Here is a 22,888-nt window from a genome sequence, read left to right as displayed (position 1 = left end):
GACTAACATTACCCAGCTGATCTGATAATGTTATTGAGATAACCCTTGTCAGCAGAGTACATGATGCCATGGAGATTAAAATCTATAATGCACATTGTATTGCATCTGTAATGCAAAATGCATTGACAAATCTTCCACTACATAAATATTATCAACTATTCTATGGCAGTTTAAAGAGAAGTCTCCACATTTACACAAAATGGTGCAAAAAACAAAACTAAAACTTCCAAGGAGTCGCAGTTCTGTCTTGATGTTGATGAAAGACATTAGAGGAGACTGGACAGATTGGTTTGAGCCAACAGAAAGAATATGATAACTCTCAACCATTCTGTACAACTGTGTTGAGCAGAAAAGCATCTCAGGGGCTGTATATTCCCATGAAAATGTAGTAGTTGTATACAATGCTGGTGTCATAGTGGGACAAGCATAATGGCATTGATGATATTAGAATGAAATTTGAAGCTAATCTGTTTAAGCAGTGCACAGAGAAGGAGGTGAGAGAGCTAAAGTGCTGCTGCATCACTCTCTATACTTAGAGATGAAGCAAGGACAAATTTGCTCCTGCACCATTATCAGCAGGTAGTTGAACAGCATTGTTTGTAATATAGGAAAGTGTTCACCAGAGTGAACTCTTGGATGCCACTGAAGCTCACATGTTAATTATAAAGATTAATATACAAGTTGTTCAGGGTTGACTTTTCATATACATGACAGATTAGAGTGTTAAGTAGTAATAGTGAAGTGCAGAATTTTTCTAATTTTTAGATCACAAGATATTTCAGTGATGGTGGGAAAGCTGAGGAATGATGTCTGACCCGGCCTTCCCCTGCTGTGATGTTCTGTAAGGCCCCAGCTGCAGCCTCACGGGTAGTGTTGTTCATCTCGTAGTTTTGCAGCACTTGGTTATACAACCCAACTATCTGAGGATGCCAAAGCCACTCAGCCCCCTTTGGTACTCGAGCTACCTCGGACAACGTGGACAGCTCGTGGTTCCTCTTCTGCAAGGCAGAAACAACCATGACTTGAAAAATTTTGAATGAACTTAAAAAAAAACAACAACAACAACAAAAAAAAACAACAACTTCCCAGACTACATTAAAGTGCTTCTATAAAAACATATATGCATGAACATATACACACATAAGAAAAATGTAACATTTCATTATGCAACATCTGTATTTTTCTTCTTTTTTTCACATGGATGTCACTCACATCCTTCGTCTTCTTGCTCTGTGGCATGAAACAGCCGATGGCGTCTCCGTGTTTTGTGTCCTGAGCTCGTGTTGGACCCTCCAAACGATGCTGCACTGATGTGGGGATCTCAGAGTACAGCTGGTAGGACAGGTTTCTCAGGACACACACACAGTTCTCTACACCCTGCATTTTGGGGGAGACCCACAGAGAAAGAGTTACTTAAAATGCCTTGACTATTTTATTTTTTAAATTTTATTATTAGTTATATTATTGAGAGACTTTCTTTCTCTTATAGATAGTAACTCAAGCACATTCAACACACTTTAGTCATAGACTCTGATTCTCAGATCTGACCTTGTCCTCAACCTTGCCCTCCTGCAGAGAGTTCTGTATGTATCCAACGAGAGAGTCCACAAGGCAACGAGTATCCCTCATCTGCTGCCTGGTCCTTCCATTCACTGAGCTCAGGTTTCTATTGAGGGGAGAAAGAAGACAGGATACTATATATGCAATGCATACAGTAAATGCTTTAACTATGCAAAGTACAGAGGTGGTTGTGCTTTGCAAGTAATGCAATGCAGATAACTTACTGGATGTGAATTGAAAACATCAACATGGTTTGCTATATATGTGCACACATGCAGATGCATGTGGATCTTTAAAACCCCTTTTGCCTCGACACTTGCGTTCATTCCGCCGGCGGAACGGAAAACGACTTATCGGACATTTTCAATTAGTATAAACAAATGAATTATTTTATTGCCGCAGTTCTGGTACAAGATTAGTCAGGACACTGGTGGCTTTCTTTGTGTGCAGTTTCATGACTGTGTGCTTAACTGCTGGTGAGCAGGGGGATGGGAAAGGGCCGGAGTTTGAGCTCCCTGCTGGGCAAACAATTCACATCTCTCCATGAAAACATTTAGACAGAGATAAATCGGAGAGCACGACTAAAGCTTTTTTGATAGTAAAACACCGTATATAACGGCCACAATAAGATTATAACATTTAAACCAAAGATTGGACTTGTATAAACGTTTACTACCTTATATTACCTACATAGACGAAAATCCAGTTCGTTTGCGGTTTTGTAAATCATGCACATTTCCATTGGTATAAAGTCCATCAGCTTTATTGAAGAAAACAAATGTAAAGTTCCGTATTTAGTCACAAATGTCCTCTTCAAAATGCATTAAGTGTTTTGATATCCCACCCCTCTGGAATTTAGTAATTAGCCATAAACTGAACTGAGACACCATCTACAAAAAAAAACGCTAATCTGCTTTGGCTATGCTCAACAATTTGCCTCCTAAATTTTAATCGGGCAGTTTAACTTGATTGACACCCACTTGGACCAACTGCAGATACTTCTAGCTTTCAAACAAGCCTAATCTCGACATGATTGTCCACTCAGAGGCTGAGAAAATCAAACGCGTAATCAGCACAACCAAACCTTTTACGTGTGCATCCATTAGTCTTGAGATGTGTGTCAGCGGGTACAGGCCAATCAGCAAAGCGCTACAGGGCCGTGCAGAGAAACTATCAGGAAATGGCTTCTCCGCTCTAGTGGTCTTCCTGCAAAACTTTATACAGCAGGTTTTTGCATGTTTGGCAGTTTTTTCTGATCACTAGTTTTCTACTGGTTTTCGCTCAGTGTGCGATTTATCGGCGTCTTATAGCGGCAGCGTACTCCCGAAAAGGCCTGAATGCGTCACAGCTCCTGGAGGAGTTATTTCTGAGTGGCTCTTTTTTTTTTGAGGAAGACTATGTGGATTGAGTTGAGGGGCAAAGAAGTCAGAAGAGAGGGGTTTGAGCCATTTGGAGAGCAAGAACATTATATTTTATAAGTATGTTTCAGACTTTTTTGTGTGTGTGAAATTACACATCGTGTAACAGAGTTCATGCTACTGCCATTTGTTTTCATTTTGTGCCATTTGGAGAGGTTTGGTGCCTTTTGGAGACTTTTGGTGCCTTTTGGAGAGGTTATTTTGTGCCTTTTTGAAAAAAAATGTTTGCTATTTCTAGAAGTCTGCAATTTTTAAAGGCTTTGTGCCATTTTTATAAGCTTTGTGCCATTTAGAGAGGTTTTATGTCATTTGGAGACGTTTGGTCCCATTTGGAGAGGTTTTGTGCCATTTTGGAGAGGTTTTTACCGGTGTTTGGATAAACTTACACACAATTTTAGTGGTTAGAGATAACATCCTCATATTTTGGATGTTCATGGACAAGTACTTGGGGCATCTTTGAGACCAGGAATGGGGTTGATATCAACATTTGCTGTGAAGATATAACTTTTGTGTTAAAAGTAAATAATTTTTTTTTATAATTAAAAAAAAAAAAAAAAATCTGAATATATTGCCCCAGGTAGGCTAGGTAAAAGAAGAAATACTTAAAAATAACTGCTAATTCTTAAAGTCTTAAGTGTCTACTTTCATATGAGCCATTAACCACTACTGTGGTATGTGATATCACAAAACAAATCAATGCTGCACACAGGTACCCCCAAAACAGACAAAAATGCCATTTTTTGGCTACCAGTAAAAGAGGTTAAAATATTGCCTATTCATGTGGGTAGTGAGGGTTGTAAACCTTTACACACACACAAACACACTTTATCAGGTGTGCAAGCAAAGTGCTCTGTGGCTGTTTGAGGTAGGGATGTCCTGTTTCTCTGGAAACTTCGTGCAATACATCTAAAATTATTACACTGCAGTTACCTCCTGGATTCTTCTTCAGATTTATACACAGTGGACCCAAGAAAGTTTAGTGAAAATGTATGCTTCAACTTCTAATTTAAGATAATCAGCATAACAACTTAAGTGCAAAGTAGAATTTTCAAAGTATTTACAATTTTGAATGTCAGAATTTCCTAATATTTCATACGTGCCCCTTTTGCTTTATTGACTGCATGCACTTGAACTGGCATGGACTCCACAAAATTGTGTAAAACCTGATGATCCATGTTAGATTAAACCCATTGGAGTGCCGTCTGAACACATATTTCAACAGAAGAGATAACTTTCAAAGGAAAATCTGACTATTTCTACAAAGTAATTAAAATGATCAGTATCACAAATTTGAATCGTGACCTAGAAATGTCATTTGCACTCAGCTGTATACTGTGTTTGTACCTAAGACATCCTGTAGTGTTGTAGAATATGTCTGTTTCAGACTTGCTCTGCTGGATAACTCCAGAGTCTCCACCTCCTGAGAGAGGAATCAGCACTCGCTCGGTCAGCTCGGCTAGACTCTCCCTCGCCAACTTCTCCTTCAAACTGTCTTTAGACGACAGGTTCCACAAAATACCTACAGAGGGAAAAGAAAAAAGCTAAATCCCATATTAAAAGAACTACAACTGCCCATTACATTTATGTAAAACAATAACAATAACGTACTGTAACTGTGCTGTATTCTTGCAATATCTGTTTCTAATCATGGTAACCTTCATGGCAATAAGAGGATTTTCACATATAACAGATAAAAGACCGGGACATAAAATACTGTGAAACCACCCGGCAACCAGGAACAGAGAAGCAAAGAATTTCAAGCCCTGTTTATTGTGTGTGGGTGTGGAATAAAGGGGGGGGGGATGACACAGGCACAAAGGAGACCTATGGGAGGAAAATGGCCACAAATCCCACAGGACTTCAGAACTGGAACGTGTCCAGACAACAGTCTAAGCATTTCCAATCTCTGCCTTTCTTTCTCACTGTGCCTCTCTCACCTCTGCCTTTCTCAGGATACACTCAGTGTTCTACTTACCGAAGGTTCACCTGTGGTTACTGCCAAAACTAAAAACAAATCCCTCTACCTAGCTGTAATTATTAGAACTTTTTCAGTACACCGTTTAAGTATTCCAATTAATTTTCAATTTGAGTGACAATAATTTATACTTTGAATAGTCGCAAGTAGCTGCATTACGATTTGTCACAAGTGACATAACGCATCACGGAGGAAGTTTGTGCTCATCCTCCCTGCAACAGTGAAAGCATAAGTTAAAATCCTGCTCGTCAGAAATCCTAACCAAAAAAAAAAAACTACTTAGCAAGTGAAAATATCTTGAATATAGTTAAATGTATCTAATATTTGCTACTATAAGTAGTACTATCTACAGTAAACCAAATATGATTATTAAACTTGTTTCTACATATTTGTTACTAATTTCAAGCTTGAAATTGACTTCTCTTGGCAGATCTTTATTTTCTAATCTTAAGCAAAAATATCTGCCAATAGAATAAGAACATATAAAGCTTGAAAAGAGTAATAGTATCTAAAAACAGGCTGAATAATCTTATGTTTAATTTATAATAATCATATAAGAAATATTATATACATTAGCCCATATTCAAGATATTTTCACTTGCTAAGATATAGTTTTTCTTGCAATGTACAAGACATTGTACCTGTAACATTCTTGCAAAGTTCATCATCTGGCTCTTTCAATGCAGACACCAATTTGCTGATACCACCAGCCTCAATCAGCGCCATCTTGTTTTCCATGTTCTCGTAGATGAGGTTGCGTGTGGCTCCTGTAGCATACCGTTGCACTTCCTGGTTCTCACTGCTGTATAGTTGCACCAGTGCAGGGATCCCCTTCAGATTTAGTACCTTTGCATGTGTAGAAGTGTACAGAGATGCTTTAAATTGGACCTTTTCAAATTTATACAAGCTTAAACATACTCAGAAGCATGAGTTTTCTCCCAATGTCTACTGTACTAAAAGCTATCTGCAAACACTTCACTTCAAAATGGCTGCTTTGCCAATGTAGGACACCTCCAATGACGTGCAGCCTAACATGGCAACCAAAGTGCCAAACATCTGCAGCTTAAAAAAAGATGAAAAGAAAGATTTGGCAAGATTTTGTTATCATGTGGTCTCAGGCATGGAATGTTTTCCACCCTTAGGGCCTCTGGATTACGATTATGGACACACGGAAAGCATTCCATGCATTAGGTTTGAGTCTGAAGCTAAGCAATAGAACATATGTTAAAAAAAACAATTCTCAGAAGGAAATGTGTTGTAAGGTCAAGAAAAAAAAATCTGCACATTTAATCCTATGTTGTTGGGGGGGGGGGGCAAAAAGCATTCAAAATAAATCTAAAGTATTGAATTATGCTTCATGAAATTTTACACAAAAATTTGATTTCTAATTAGATTAAATATCATCCCTGGAGGAAATTAAATTTTTGTTTTTAAAGGTGCAATAGTCAGAATTTTTAATTTATTACTAGTTCAAATACTGTAGAAATTCATGCAGAAATGATACAAAAAAAAAAATAGTTTAAACCATTGCCTCAGAATAAGTGCATTAGGTAGCTAAAAAACTGTTTGGAAAGCTACCTTAAAGAATGTGGAATTTCTGGAATGTTTGTTTGCATTTGGATTGACCTCTTGTCAGTCAATTTTAAACATGCCCCCATACCCGCTTTACAACCTTATAAATCATTATAATGAGAAGTTGCATGTTTATAGAGTTGTAATTTGGCTTTCAAGCAGTTGAACTTATAAGTGAGCTTGAAAGTGATGTCATGAAAGGCCTTGCTAATGATAACTCTAGATAGCCTGCTAACGCTAGCTGAACCACCATAAGTTTTGCGGGCAGAGATTTGTGTACATGGGTGGACATGGGGATGGGCTCCATGAGTGAAAAAAAAAAGCATTCAGGTCTTATTCAAATGTACCCTGCTTCTGCTTGCTGCTTCTCAATTTGTTTAACGAGAGAGGTGTAGTTCCATTCCTGTGAAACTAGAGATGATGGGCCAACAGTGAACACCACTGTCTGGTATGGATCAATTCCTTTCACTTTTACACAACTGGAGAAAGAGGTAGTTTATCCTGCTGCCTGATGCTTTCTGTACAGGTTTCTTAGTGATGTCTAGAGTGACAGTTTACACATTTTTATCATTTGAACAGATATTTTTGAAAGAAAATACTAATCGAAAAAAAGTAAGTATTATTTCCAGTTGCATGAGTGAAAAGTTTTATTTATTGTGTTTTTTAACGTCTCTTTTATACAACAGTTTTTGCATGTTCTAATGAAAAGTGACATTCAATGTATCGTAACATAGTTCTAAAAGAGGTCTCCGTATCAATATGGATACTGTATATCATGGGAAAGTGTCTACTGGTTTGCAGATAATAACTGTATGTTGTGATTTTTTATAATAAAGATTTGTTTACCAGGTCCTTGGCTTCATTGCTATGGTAACACTGATGTTGAATGTAGGCGGCCCCAAGCATTTGCATGGCAACATCTGTTGAGCTGAGATAACTGACTGCAGTTGACATATCGAGGCTGTGGATTCTGACCATGTGACAAACACAGGAAGAGCAGGAAAAATATCATGGAAAGGTTCATGGGTAAATCACCATAGAGCATCATTCCAGTTTCCATTATTCCATTTTTCCATTATTTAACATTCAAGGGCCAAATGAGTAGGTAGCTATTTACAACATGACAACAATATGATTACTTGAACCAAACATTTGATAAAACTGAAAGCTAGTAGCCACCTACAGTGAGGGAAAGAAGTATTTGATCCCCTGCTGATTTTGTACGTTTGTCCACTGACAAAGAAATGATCAGTCTATAATTTTAATGGTAGATTTATTTGAACAGTGAGAGACAGAATAACAACAAGAAAATCCAGAAAAACGCATGTCAAAAATGTTATAAATTGATTTGCATTTTAATGAGGGAAATAAGTATTTGACCCCCTCGCAATCAGAAAGATTTCTGGCTCCCAGGTGTCTTTTACACAGGTAACGAGCTGAGATTAGGAGCACACTCTTAAAGGGAGTGCTCCTAATCTCAGCTTGTTACCTGTATAAAAGACACCTGTCCACAGACGCAATCAATCAATCAGATTCCAAACTCCCCACCATGGCCAAGACCAAAGAGCTCTCCAAGGATGTCAGGGACAAGATTGCAGACCTACACAAGTCTGGAATGGGCTACAAGACCATTGCCAAGCAGCTTGGTGAGAAGGTGACAACAGTTGGTGCGATTATTCGCAAATGGAAGAAACACAAAAGAACTGTCAATCTCCCTCGGCCTGGGGCTCCATGCAAGATCTCACCTCGTGGAGTTGCAATGATCATGAGAACAGTGAGGAATCAGCCCAGAACTACACGGGAGGATCTTGTCAATGATCTCAAGGCAGCTGGGACCATAGTGACCAAGAAAACAATTGGTAACACACTACGCCGTGAAGGACTGAAATCCTGCAGCGCCCACAAGGTCCCCCTGCTCAAGAAAGCACATATACATGCCCGTCTGAAGTTTGCCAATGAACATCTGAATGATTCAGAGGACAACTGGGTGAAAGTGTTGTGGTCAGATGAGACCAAAATGGAGCTCTTTGGCATCAACTCAACTCGCCGTGTTTGGAGGAGGAGGAATGCTGCCTTTGACCCCAAGAACACCATCCCCATCGTCAAACATGGAGGTGGAAACATTATGCTTTGGGGGTGTTTTTCTGCTAAGGGGACAGGACAACTTCACCGCATCAAAGGGACGATGGACGGGGCCATGTACCGTCAAATCTTGGGTGAGAACCTCCTTCCCTCAGCCAGGGTATTGAAAATGGGTCATGGATGGGTATTCCAGCATGACAATGACCCAAAACACATGGCCAAGGCAACAAAGGAGTGGCTCAAGAAGAAGCACATTAAGGTCCTGGAGTGGCCTAGCCAGTCTCCAGACCTTAATCCCATAGAAAATCTGTGGAGGGAGCTGAAGGTTCGAGTTGCCAAACGTCAGACTCGAAACCTTAATGACTTGGAGAAGATCTGCAAAGAGGAGTGGGACAAAATCCCTCCTGTCATGTGTGCAAACCTAGTGGCCAACTACAAGAAACGTCTGACCTCTGTGATTGCCAACAAGGGTTTTGCCACCAAGTACTAAGTCATGTTTTTAGAGGGGTCAAATACTTATTTCCCTCATTAAAATGCAAATCAATTTATAACATTTTTGACATGCGTTTTTCTGGATTTTTTTTGTTGTTATTCTGTCTCTCACTGTTCAAATAAATCTACCATTAAAATTATAGAATGATCATTTATTTGTCAGTGGGCATACGTACAAAATCAGCAGGGGATCAAATACTTTTTTCCCCTCACTGTATTAGCATTGTGAAATTTGTACAATGCTAATTAGAATACTGAATGCTTTCTTTCTTGGCAAGTTAGCATATAATCATTGTTATGCTAGAAGCTTTAGGGCCTCACCCTCCAGAAATGTCTCTGCCATTGGCCAATGCGTCACACACATCCACCCCTTGGCCCACGCTCTTCAGGCTGTGCAGTGATCCTGCTCGTCTCATCATACTAGAATACTGCCCTCCGGCCATCATGGTGCTGCCCCCAGAGGACGCCTGCTGCCACTGAATAGTGCTGTTGCCCATCCTCTGGTGCGGCGTCTGTCGGTTATTCATGCGCATCAGGGTGCGGTGGGCTGGGCCTTTGGACGAATACTGATGAGCAAGATCTGCCTCCTTCAATCCTCTGCCAATACCATCATGCACTAGCGTACCACTGAGGCTGCGTCTCATAGGCGACACACTGGCGAATGGGCTATGGCCATAGTAGGAGCGATGCTCAGAGGAGGTCAGACCCTCCTGAGTTACCCAGTTGCCACTGGGAGAATGCTGCCCTTGCATTAATTGCAAACCTGCTTCCTGCTCCACTTGATTTACCTGGCCAATACGATGCCCTCCAATGTAGGTGTCATCATAATATCTGTATGGGTTGCCCACAACAGCGGGCATGGGAGTGCCAATGCTGACCTTGCGCTGTGTGCCCATTTCCACAGCTGAGCGCGAGCTGAACTCTCCAGCAACCTGATGCAAACGTGGCTTCTAGAGCAAGAGTAAGATCATTATAATGATGAGACAATGAATACTTTTCAAAGGAACACTCCTGAAATTTTCAAACTAATCTCCATCTACAACATCTGTAGCACATGTGTGATTACCACATACAAGAAATTCAACAAGTTTCCCTGTAATGAGAAAAGACCAGACTACACGTTCATCTGAAACTTATTTATATTGTAAGTCTAAGGACAGTTTGGGAGTCATTTCATAAAGGATTTATGGGAAAAGCATACTTCTGTGGTACAATGTAGTGAATTTCTCAGTAAATTAACATCGAAATCTGTATGATTGGGACTATTTTTTTTTTCCTTGAGGGAAGAATTTGTTGTCAGTTTCCATCCTACCATTTAGTTCAGCCTAAAACCTTTACTGTTAAAATCTAACAGTTCTAGTTGTGAATTGACATTAAATAGTGGTGACTTTAAAAGATTATTGACAACAACTGGCATTAGACTTTGACATTTCTCAAACTGGGAACAACATTTGACAAACATGTCAAAAGTGTTGTGCACAATAATTGGGCATACAGAATCAATGGACATTAGGTGAAAACTCCTTTAATACTCAAAAGAAAGACAAATAGAGGATTTGAACTCTATGCTGGTGCATTCCTATTGTTTAAAAGTCATTAAGACCCACACCCATGTACATACCTTACATTCCTGTACATTGTACCGATGTCTAAATAGCTTTAGATTAACAAGAATAAAACTTATACAAAATGATGTTCAAAACATTTGTAGTCTCAGTTTTGTTTCTGATTTATCTGGCAAAAGCACATACTTGGCACCTTTCCCTCATTTTCTGCTGTCACAGTCTTTTTTCACCATTCAACTCATGAGATCATGAATTGTGAATGTTCCACATCCTCCCTGAGCTCCACATGTGAAAGAGCTGTACTTCACCTTCTAAACATGGCTTTGGCAGAAGAACGTCAAATACTACACCAGCATGTGGCAGATGTGTAGCCACAAAGTGTGTCACTGTAGAGATTGTCAGGAGGCTAACAAATGCCCATTTGTAAATTAAACTTTTACCCTATGGCATGTGTTTGATTTGGAATTGGGGTTGCTTTTCAGACAGTTTTTTCCCCCCCTCATTTTTTTAATATAAAATGAACATGAACTGGAGATTCTCTGCTAAACATTCCTTCTTAGCCTGTAATTGGATATCTTTTTAAAATTTTAATAGGGAATAGTGACACAAGACCTCAATTTTGCCCCATTAATTTTTTTTTCCTATTGGGCCCTTGCCTCTCTACTATTGTTCTAAGTCTTCAGCTCTGAAAAAAATTAACAATATTGACATTTCAAAATTGTAAAAAACAAAAACAAACAAAAAAAACAAACAAACAAAATACAGAAATAAACAAACCGAACAGGCCAATTTCTTTTCCATGGTTGATGGTTTACACATTGAAATTTGTATTGATGAGACATAAGTGCTGTTTTTTTTTCTAACTGACCTGTATGCAGAAATGCTTGGGAAACATGCATAAAAGGCTTAATATATTAGGAGTGTAACTTTCCATGGTGTAAGGTACAGTAGAAAGTAAAAGAGAACTTTGTATTGATGTGATGCAAAACTTACTGTTATTCTGCTGCCATTGTACATAAGTGTCTTAGAGCTGATTCCAGTCCCCTGGCTGTTGTACCCCTTCATGGATATTCCACTATATTCTAAAACAGGGAAATATTAAAAAAATGATAATAGTCCTTACTTCTAAATTCTAATTTGATGCCCCCCCCCCCCAAAGAACCATTCTAACTCTGAATGACATGACCCAAAAACACCGAACATTCATTAAGTCACTGCAGTCATTCAAACAGATCAGGTTTTCAATTTAATCCAAGCATCTCTACACCCCAACTATGCACATGACATCAGCGGTAAGACCCCCAGGACACTAAAGGAATTTTAATGAAGTGTTTGGAGAACAGGTCTGCTCATATTACAGACAGGAGGATTTAAATTATTTATCTTGGTTATTTTAGTTCACTCTTACTTTGATAATAATCTCCACACCTGCCCATACACACCTGCACACCAACACCCACCCACATTTACTTCCACAATTTACTCCTAATTCAACCATTAAAAAAAATTCAGAGGTTGATTGGGTTTCAGAAAAGATTAAGTCAATGATGAAGGAATGAAAGCCAGAGCTGAGTGTGTGGGAGGAAGACTTGTTTCTTTCAGAAGCTATAGCAACAATCCAATTTTGTATGTAACATTCATTCCCAACAGTGCAAATCTATAATATAATTTGAATTTCGAGCAAGAGTGCAAGAAATTATCACTGTATATGTTTGTATATAAAACAGTAGAGTAAGCAAGTAAGCAATGCACCAGGCAGCAAGATGAATTATTCTTTTTACCTGCAAATTTACACTATAAAACTGCATCTCTCAGTCAAGAAAGGAAAAAAAATCTGTGCTACTCTAAAATATGGAATTTCATCTTACCATTGGGAAGGCAGGTTTGATGGGTTTAAACAAAAAAGAAAGAAAATGACTGATAAAAAGCGGTGACGGCTAAAAAGCTAAAAGCACCTCTATGCATTCACTAGTCTACCATAAGAAAATAAACTAAACAATAGATGAATTTGTTCGTTTCTTAAAGAGAAAAACAATGCTTTAAAAAAAGGCAGTTTTGCACAAAAAAAAATGGTTTTCCTACCAGAACAACTTGCACACATTGGGTTCCAATAAATTCCAAAATGTTTGTAGACTAAAAAATTATGTTTAAATTTATGTTAACAAGTATACAGGAATACAGTAAGAACAGACTGCATCAACCAAAAAAAAAAAAAAATCCACATTTATAGCTTTAAACTGGTTAGCTGAAGACTTGAAAAAGACCAGGCAAGCCAATTTGCATATGCATAGTTTTGATGAGCCTGTGCCCACTGTAGCCTCAGATTTCTATTCTTGGCTGACAGGAGTGGAACCCAAAGTGTTTTTTCTTCTCAGCACAGTTGTAAAGAGTTTTCTGAGTTACTGAATAGAATTCCAGTCAGCTCAATCCTGTCTGGCCATTCTTCTCTGATCTCTCTCAACAACAAGGTGTTCCTATTGAAACGTCTGATGAGTGTATGGGAACCGTGTAGGTAGATGGTAAATAAAATACTTTATTATTTTTTTTAACTGTTGTTTAGGACAAATCACTAGCTACGGAAATACTCATTAATATTTTTATTAAACTATTCATTATACACTATATGATCAATACTGATCTGTCATTGCTAAATGTTTTGTCAAAGCAGGAGCATAGTTACTGACTAAATAAGACTGGCTTTGTTAGATTATCATGATTTTTATGAAAAGTATCAAATTTACAAGCTATTTGGGAATACAGAGTGTTCACAAACCTTTAATCACAAATGTGTGGTGTGTGGTCTTTTTTTTTTTTTTTCCAACCTACACAGCAATGATGAATAAATTACTTCTGTCTAAGCTAGACATATGTAAACAGCTCTATTGTAATCCAACAACGTAGATAATTCAACACTGGCGGTCTTCGCCGAGTAGTAGTGTTTACAGTGTTTTTAAGAAATCAGAGATGTGTGCTTCTCAAATGCAGTTCATGAAGTTTGCCAAGCGTGTGAAACTGACTCTAATCTAAAATCCCTCCAACATTTCTCACAGAAAAATATGAACAAAACTGTTTTCAGTACACTTTAAAGTAAACATCGTCATGCCTTATAAACGTAAACAGATACAGATCAAGTCGTCCCCCCCAGAGACTTACACTGTGAGTCAACCAAAAATACCCAAAGTTCCAAATACGTGTTTGAGTTGGATGCGCAATGACAAATACATATTTTTCATTTTTGTGGATATTTTACTGTTGCTCCAAGAGGTTTATAGTTGGTTTGTGTATTTTGTGTAAAGTTTCATACTGGGGCTGTAACATAATCGCAAGCATCTTGCTGTGATTTGCCTCAAATCAAATTTTTTGTATCAGAGTTTGATTCTACTATTGTACTTATGCTGTAATGCTAAAAAGAAAGTCTCATCTGTATTTTGCTTTAATAGTCAAAAAGCATTCAGGGGAACAACAGGGCTGGTAAGAGAAACAGCTTACAGTATCTTGACGCAAATAAAAATGAAGTGGTTACAGATAGATCATTTATTGGACGCAAATAAAAATTAAGGAGTTAGAGATAGATCATTTATTGGACGCAAATAAAAATTAAGGAGTTAGAGATAGATCATTTATTGGACGCAAATAAAAATTAAGGAGTTAGAGATAGATCATTTATTGGACGCAAATAAAAATGAAGGGGTTACAGATAGATCTTAATTTTTTTATTAAATGATAAAGCCTCAGGGCAAAGGCCTAAGCTTCTTGTCAGTCTAATCAGAGTTAGCTTTGTACTGAAATCGGAACATCTGGTCTTCTTCAAAATGCCTTGGCGTGACCAGGGCACAAAGATCTGAAGCTTACGAGCTGCTTGTCTCCTCTGTTTTCCAGTGAAAGCCTTTCAGTCTAGAAACTTTTTCACTACACGCAGTATGTGGGAGTGTGTTAGTCACTCCCATTCCTAGTCAGAATACTTCTGATCCAATGCATCCGCTGAGCTAATCGCATATAGTGATTATGCAACAACATGGTGAATGGCATTTAAAACAGTGGAGTTAAAATGCAACTCGCTTGCCAGTGATTCATTTAACAATGTTTCACTCTCCATCAGTTAGACTTGATAGCTGTTTCCAGGCATCCATATGCTTTATTTCTGTCAAGCCCCTCTTCAACTCAGTAACATCGCATCCTGAGTCCTTTTGTTCATGAACCGGAAATTCCTTACTGTAATTTTAAAAGAAGCAATCAAAATGAGCCTAGTTCTACTCACGAGCAATGCAATAAGGGAGGCTATTGTCTGGCAGCTGTACTGCTAAAGCTGGGGATGCAATCATAAATCCTACTGACAGCTAAATAATGAAGCGGATGAAATTTTTTCCACCATCATCTTAAAGTAACAGTAGCCTGTTAAATGTTAAGGAGTATTACACCAAGCCTTGCTATAACTGTCAGCTATATTACACAGTGTTTATTCAGAGTTGAAGAAGTTCTACAGGAACACCACACAGCTTCCCACTCAATCAGCAGTCTAAAAACAGCAGAGTGTCACTGATAACATCAGCCGAATAATAAGTCAGGAATGTCTCTTACACAGGAGTCACTGATTCAAGAGGAGTGACCACTGAACAGGTCATTGTGTGGCTGTCAGAGACAGATCGTGACTAAATAAGAGTGCTACATAAAGGAATATGCCAGTATTTCCAACCTAATGTCTATCCACAGCGTCTGTAATGTATTTGCAATTATCATAAACAAGAATTTCCCTGTATTGAGAAATAAACCATAAAACCAGACATAATAGTAGTCTAAGAGCAGTTGCTGAATTACAATATTTGCAACTATTCAAAACAAACTTAAAACTACTTAGACATGAGAGAATAACCAAAGCTCCTTACGTTTTCCCTAAGCATTCGTGTTTACTTTGTTTAAATGTGTTTTCTGGTCTAGTCCTGTCTCCACCCCATTGTGTCGTTGCTTTGTTACCTAATTGTGTTCACCTATTCGGTGTTACTCCTTGATTAGTTTGTATACAGTACAGTATGTATACCCTGCTATTACTTTGTAGCATCAAGCTGTCTTATCATACATAAGACAGCTAAAGTGAATTCTTAGATCATCCACTGTAAGTCAAAGTCTTGTTTTCAGTATATCAAATTTCCGTTTTGACCCTGGTTCCATTTCAGGTTTCTAGTTCCTTGATTTTCTGGTTCTGATCCTAGTTTCCATTCTACATTTCTGATTATAGATTATCCCTATCTAACTTTGTCTGCCTCACCCCAGGCAAACTGGGCTCTGGTTATGGATTTTTGCATTCGCCCCAACAAAGCTTGTATCAAGTTTACACACTTGCATCCTGTCTCACACGGCCTAGAACAGGTCTCTGCAATGTAACGCTTTTCCTCTTTCCTGTTCTTGTCTTGCAAAGGAGTTGAGGAAATGCATTCAAGGCCCTATGTATAGCTCTCTACTCCTTTGTGTCTTTGCAAATCTGTTACTGTTAAATCCGCATAATAAAAGGAGTGCGTGTTTTATTATTATTATTCTCATGCCTGTTGACTCTGTCCTTAGAACAAAAGCATACAGACACTGAGTAACTAATTTCATAATTTTATAAATTCATAACCTATTGTGAATTGCGAACTTCTTGTAATACAGGGCTGAATGGAAAGCTGCTTGTTCTGGGGTTGAATGATGTACACTGGTCAGTGCCCAAAGTGACTGAAGCGTCTTCATCAAAGCCTTAATTGCGGTATAAGGCCAGTAGAGATTTAACTACTGCTGACTATTCATTATCCTTCCTTTGATGCTGTGTGGTCATTAAGCAAACAGACACAGCTGCAAAGCCCTCTATGAAGAAACGGGCAATAGGCTCAGTTCTCAGAACCAGAAGAGTGCCTTGACAACATTGGAAAGAAGATGAGGTGGCAGCAGGCATGAGCAAAATACAAAAGCAGCAGAGTTTTTGGTCATATCCATCACACTGAAACCTACTGTAACCGAATGGTACAATATGGTACAACTGTATTTCTTCTTCTTCTAATCGAATGAGAACATTTTTACAGTTTAACATCTACAACCACCACTTACTAGAATTTGAACCAACAGTAGAGTGCCATTCAGAACCTAAATGAACGTGGACTAAATATTTTTTATTAACCAATTTGCTTGGGACAAACCTATATCTTTAACCAACATATTTTATTCAAACAAGAATTCCACAAGTCAGTGGATCCCCTGGACCTCTACCTGAACCCTGGACAACTTCCCCGGTAACCTCAGGGCTGAACTTAGCCATCAAAACAATAAACATTGCCTAATGATCCTGAAGCTCATACAGAAGATCTTTTACATACATATACTGTTTGACTTTATAGCATACAGTTGTGAAAGTGTAAAGACTCATAATTGCACCATCCGTTGTCACCCAGAAGAGGATGGGTTCCCTTTTTAAGTCTGGTTTCCCTCAAGGTTTCTTCCTCATGTTATCTTAGTAAGTTTTTCCTTTCCACTGCTGCCTCTGGCTTTCTCATTAGGGATCTAAATTTAAATCTAGATCCATATTTCTGTAAAGCTACTTGTGTGACAATGTCCACTGTTAAAAGTGCCACATAAATTAAATAATAAATTTTCTCGAATTGAATTCATGGAAATGTATATTTTCGACATTGGCTCTCTTTAAACATAATGTTCTTCCCTATATCAAACTATATTACTGGTATTTTCTACTGTTCAAATGGCCAAAATGTATTGTTAATGTCACTACTTTCATGTCTTACTCATTCCTTAACAATATCTCAAACAAAAACTGACACAAACACCACAGTCCAGAAACTTCTGCATCAGATTAAAATATTTATGCAGTGAAGGGTCATCTATTGGTCATCTAAGATAATAATCTTAATTGCTAATCATTTCTAATCACATCTACATGCTTCCTACAGTCCTGGAAAAAGAATAATTGTTCCAATCTTTAGTGTGCATAGACAGAAAGACATAGCTTCGTTAACTACTCACTATCTTCTACTCAACACAGCTAATTAAGTTCCTTACCCATTTCATGGTATAGTCGTCCAAGAGAGTGACTTGGTTATCTCACTAGGTGTCAATTTCATTCAGAGCTGCAATAACTAATCAATAAAATCGATCATAATCGATTATGAAAATCGTTGTCAACTAATGTCATTATCGATTAGTCGGTCTGCGCGCGGCATGGGGGAGATTTACTCATTGTGTTACTTCTGTTCCGAAAACACACTTCGGAATAAATAATAAAGTTGTGTCCCAAATGACGTACTATACACTTACACTCTGCACTACCGTCTATTGTGTGGATTTTAGAAAGGTAAGATCATCTCAAATATATCACTAGCATTGTTTTTACTAACCAGAAGTTTAAGCCACTTCCATACGCACGTAATGCGACAACGCTATCTTTAGCCTAATACCCAGAGTCACCGACACTGACTTTCTTCACTTTACTGTTTCTGTCAGCTATATTTTATTCCCAACATGACCTCAGTCTCCAACAGACGGAGGCGAAATTGTCACGTGACTGAGAAAGAAAGTGTGCGACCTCTAAGTCTTCTAAGGCAGGTGAACATTTTATATTAAACACCGCCAAGAAGATCAAACTTTATAAAGCGGAGTTTGTGTAGCACGAGCATGACAGTGATGCGGTCACGAGTTGCTTAAAAGGTTTAGTTTAATTTCACTTTATTGTCATCATATGCTGTATTTGCACGCTTGCAGTGTGACTTCTGTTGTTTATTATAATGGTAGTGATGTGTTAGTAACGAGGCCACGTTGCTGATCACGCGCGAAGCAGACGTGGTGATACAGAGTGGAAGCGCGAGTAAGATCTGTAATGTCTAATTAAAACATTATTATCAAAAGTAAACACAAGTAAAATAATATTCCTAAAGGCAGTGAGTAACAGAAACCACAAGGTGCAGTCAAAGGAAGTTTTTATTATTCATTTAGGACTGTAGTTTAATTCTGTGCTTTTTGTGCATCCATAAAAATAATGCATATTATGTATTTTTTATATATATATATATAAAATTCTTATTTATTTAGTTTATATTTATAAGTACTTATGCATTTTTTATGGATTCACAAAAAGCAGTCCTAAATTAATAATATATATTCTTGTGTGTGTGTGTGTTTGTGTGTGTATTGGGTTCTTTTCTGTTTTGGACAAACAGTTGTGTAAAGTTTTAGTCTGAAGTTTATATTTGTAACACTCAGTTTTAAATATTTTTATTTTAAATAATAATTAAAAAAAAAAAAAATAAAATAATTAAAAAAAAGGTACTGAACGTCTGCCCCGCCCCATCCAATTAATAATAAAATAAAATAATCGGCCAACTAATCGATTATGAAAATAATCGTTAGTTGCAGCCCTAATTTCATTAAAGAGCTCTTACGTCCAATTAAGTGCACACTGAATCTCTGTGTAATGTGATACAAACAGGCTGATCCAAGGTTGAGATCTAGGCCTCACTGGTTATACAGGCTGAAAAAGCTCTGGATGTAAATTGAAAAGAGCTGCCACACTGGTACGGCAAGTATACAATGCTATGTATGTAGGTTTTATCCCTAACACGGGGCACAGTTGCTCTTGGCTGTACCCAATGCAGGCCTAATGGGTACAGAAAAGCTACAGGCAACACCCCCAGCAATGAGATACATCGCAGTGGAGTGTGGTAGCTTGCTGGGACTGTTAATACAGATGAGGAGATAAGTTGGCTGGTTCGCATGCCATTGCCAAATTCTGGTTAAAAAAATAAATAAATAAAAATAGCACTCCATCACCTGCTGCTACTACTTGGGCAGTTCTTGGTGCACAGGGCCATAAGGAACTAAACCATGACCTCCTTCAGTCAGAAAACATGGAGCAGACATTTTGAGCCCACCTTATAAGCACCACTGTCTGTATTTCCTAGAGTTAAAATTAATGAGTCCCTTCAGTGACTTAAGTCATTTGAATCAATTCAGGTAAATGAATCGCTCAGCCCAACACTACTATTATATGCATTTAAATTAATTTAATTTGAGAAATCTCCAACCTGGACTCATAAGACTCAGTGCATGACAGAAACCAATACTGTTTCGTTCACCTTAAAGAGTCATGAAACACTAAACTACATTTTTTGAGATTTTAACAGAGGTGTTTGTGTCGCACATCATAAAAGACAATGTTAGCATCCGTAGAAAACTGGTTAATTTTGAGTTTTTTTCCGCTATTTTCATCTTCCGGGTTTAAAATCTACATTGTGTCGACATCACAGGCAGTGGTGTAGAAACGTACTATAGTACTTCGATGACGCGTCGGTGTCTCATAATTATTCATGAGACTGCGTGTTCTCATCCCTGACTTGCCCTGCCACGCCCAGGTAACCCCTCCCTTCTTCTCACAGCCATCCACACCCATTTATGTTGCATTTTTCAAAAAGATTGTGAGGTAGACGAGCTGAAAGAGGGGGGTTTCATGATCCTTTAATGACACTAAAGACAAAGCCTTTTGTAATCAAAACACATCTAGTCCATCAACAGCACGATTTCTGAAAAATTGGATTTTAGAAAACACAGCAGCTGATGGATGGAATTATGCAGGACACAGCATAGCCTTGAAACACTAAAACACGTTTGTGCCAGATCATGGCATGGTCACTCTTCTCATACGGAAATTCCTGAGGCATCTCAACATTGTATCTAAAAACTTTAGATCACTTAAATGTTTCGTCACCGACCACCAACAAATACTTTTCAAAATATTTTGTAGTCCATCTTTCTTATTTTCTAATTCACTATTTATTAGCAATCTGGAATCTCTATCTGGTTGTGATCATAAACCAAAAACCTGCTATTGGTACATAATTGAAAAAGAAACAATCGGACAGGAAAGAAAACTTCCCTTGAAGGAAAACAGCCTCATGGTCTTCCACTTAGTCAAAGTTACGCACATAAAGGATGAATTGCACAGATTTAGAGCTGGCCCAACTTCCCATAAACTTTAATTATAAGGGAATTTCCAGTCAGCAGTTTTCTGTTCCTTCCCTGGGACAGGGAAATGAGTCAAAATTCTTTCTGGGGAAATTATCCATACACACCAAATGCATTAGATAGAGATTAGGTTTTAAAAAAAGTTGGTGTATTCTTGTAAATCATGCTTATGAATGATGCTCCAGGGGCCATACTAAAGTACACACAATCTAAAGGTTATGTCTAATGTATTGCTGATAAATATATCTGCTTATATAAATGTAAATCTGTAGCAAACACTTGTGGGTTTGTCTTTCACAGTAGTAGGTGAAGGCATAAACATGATGTTAACAGTATAGCTTCATTAAAGGCTTAGGCATGACCCAATTTCCAAACCTAGCTTGAGCCAAGAAGAGGTAAGTGATACCTGTGCGTGTACACACACACACACACACACACACACACACACACACACACACAAAGTCTGGTGTGACCCATTTTAGAAATTTGCATTTGTAAAGCAACATGAACTCATATCTGCCTCCATCCCCCATAAACATAATCATGACTTTTTATTTATGTCTTGTTTTTGGTTCTAATCCTGTGGATAAAATGAGTCAGAATCCACTGAAACTGACTACCAGTCTTTAAAAACAAATATGCATTTACTTGAATGGATTGTGAACAATAGTAATAAATTACAGTAAATCGCCACACTCCTTCCACATACAGGGCTTCTGAGGTAAGAAGAAATTGCAGAAAGTTCCCCTTTGTTGAAGCTTTGTGGCTTTTACATTAAAGCTACACTGAGATATACAAAGATCTACATAAAACACGATGACAATTTTCCCACAGGATTTTCCATAATCACTGTCTGTCGACTGGAAGTCCAGCATTAGTCAAAACACTGCACAAACACAGAACCATGAGAAAACCCAGCAATTATCTTTCAAGCTTTTCATCATGACTATCAGCCGTGACATCCTGAGCTCCTGATGATTAGGAGTCCAGTTTGAAGATAAGCCCTGTGAAAAACCTTCAGAGTTTAACAAAAAGATCCCCGTTTGTGGTTTTAATAACAGAAACATTTAAACACTGTCATATCTGTTAGACAGTATGATTAATTCAAATTGCTGGATATGCAAAAAGAAAAAAAAAAAAGAAAGAAAAAAAAAAGATCACAATATACAGGGAAATGTAGTCAAACTACTAGGGAAGTTGGTTCGAGTTGGCATTTTTTTCTCTTAACACTGTCCAGTTTTTCTTGTAGCTCAGGCTTGAAACTCAAGCAGATCTCAATTATCTGGAGGGATAGCTGGCAGCTTTTCAAAATTCTCTTTTGTGCCTGTAGGCTTTTCCCAAATATTTGAACAGTAAACTATACAACCTATAATACAATAACAAATGTTCAAGGCTACAGACATAGTAAAGGCTTATTGTGTGTATTCAGAGATGGGTAGAGACACTACCTGTGTGTACTAATAATAGGCAAGCTACGCAGACAGGCAAACTACGGAGTTCATCTCATTAGCCTACTGTTTGCGGCGTAATAGTAACCAAATGTATAAACAGTAGCTTTGACTTCCTGATAATAATTATAATAAGAGGCAGTAAACTGATGAAGCGAGGAGAAACTACACAACTGGGCAGCATGACTTTCCACACTTGACTAAGTGGCATTTAGGGGAATTCCATGAACCTAACCTTTACAGAAAGGTCACATGAACTTCACATGGGATTAATCACCCAGTGAAACTGAAATGCGGGTTTTGGACACTTCACATGCTGGGGTTTCATTTTCACGTGTGTTTTATTTATTTTTTTCCCTCCACATGTGATTGTTTACATGATTCTTTTATTTTAACGTTTTTTTGTTTTGTTTTTTAAACACATGACATAAAATGTATTTTCATTATGTTTACTTTTCGGCTATAGGTCACATATTTTCATTTTTCAGATGTGATTAGATTTTCTCTCATGAATAATTCTTTCTCACGTGATCACATGGTTCATGACGTCACACGTACTGTATCCACTTGAGTAATTTGGCGCATGTGTAATTTCAGGGTATAGCACTGTGAAATGCACATTCACGTGTTTTTTCCCCCTCCTCACGTAATCATGTCATCACATAATCACGTGGGGGGGAACTTCATCTGAAATGTGAATTATTTTCCCATAGTTGTTTTTTAATAAGTATATTAAGCTTACAAAAAAAAAACTAACATTTGTTTTGTTTATGTAAGACAAAA

At 37.9% G+C, this 22,888-nt stretch overlaps 1 protein-coding gene across 2 annotated transcripts in view; it reads right to left on the bottom strand.

The window, feature by feature from the left end:
- The window catches only part of pkp3b (plakophilin 3b), a 33,210-nt gene that overhangs the window by 8,443 nt on the left and 1,879 nt on the right, over window positions 1-22,888 (bottom strand). For both annotated transcript variants that reach the window (XM_053616803.1, XM_053616804.1), the window contains exons 2-9: window positions 11,658-11,746; window positions 9,421-10,049; window positions 7,372-7,495; window positions 5,595-5,799; window positions 4,323-4,497; window positions 1,549-1,666; window positions 1,213-1,377; window positions 816-998 (exon numbers count right to left, since the gene is read on the bottom strand). In XM_053616803.1, coding sequence (XP_053472778.1) covers window positions 816-998; window positions 1,213-1,377; window positions 1,549-1,666; window positions 4,323-4,497; window positions 5,595-5,799; window positions 7,372-7,495; window positions 9,421-10,049; window positions 11,658-11,746 — 1,688 coding nt within the window. The remainder of the gene's footprint in view (window positions 1-815; window positions 999-1,212; window positions 1,378-1,548; window positions 1,667-4,322; window positions 4,498-5,594; window positions 5,800-7,371; window positions 7,496-9,420; window positions 10,050-11,657; window positions 11,747-22,888) is intronic.

The sequence above is a fragment of the Ictalurus furcatus genome, chromosome 27 (assembly GCF_023375685.1).
Source record: "Ictalurus furcatus strain D&B chromosome 27, Billie_1.0, whole genome shotgun sequence".
NCBI classification, from domain to species: Eukaryota; Metazoa; Chordata; class Actinopteri; order Siluriformes; family Ictaluridae; genus Ictalurus; species Ictalurus furcatus.
This window is presented reverse-complemented; position numbering and strand designations above follow the sequence as displayed.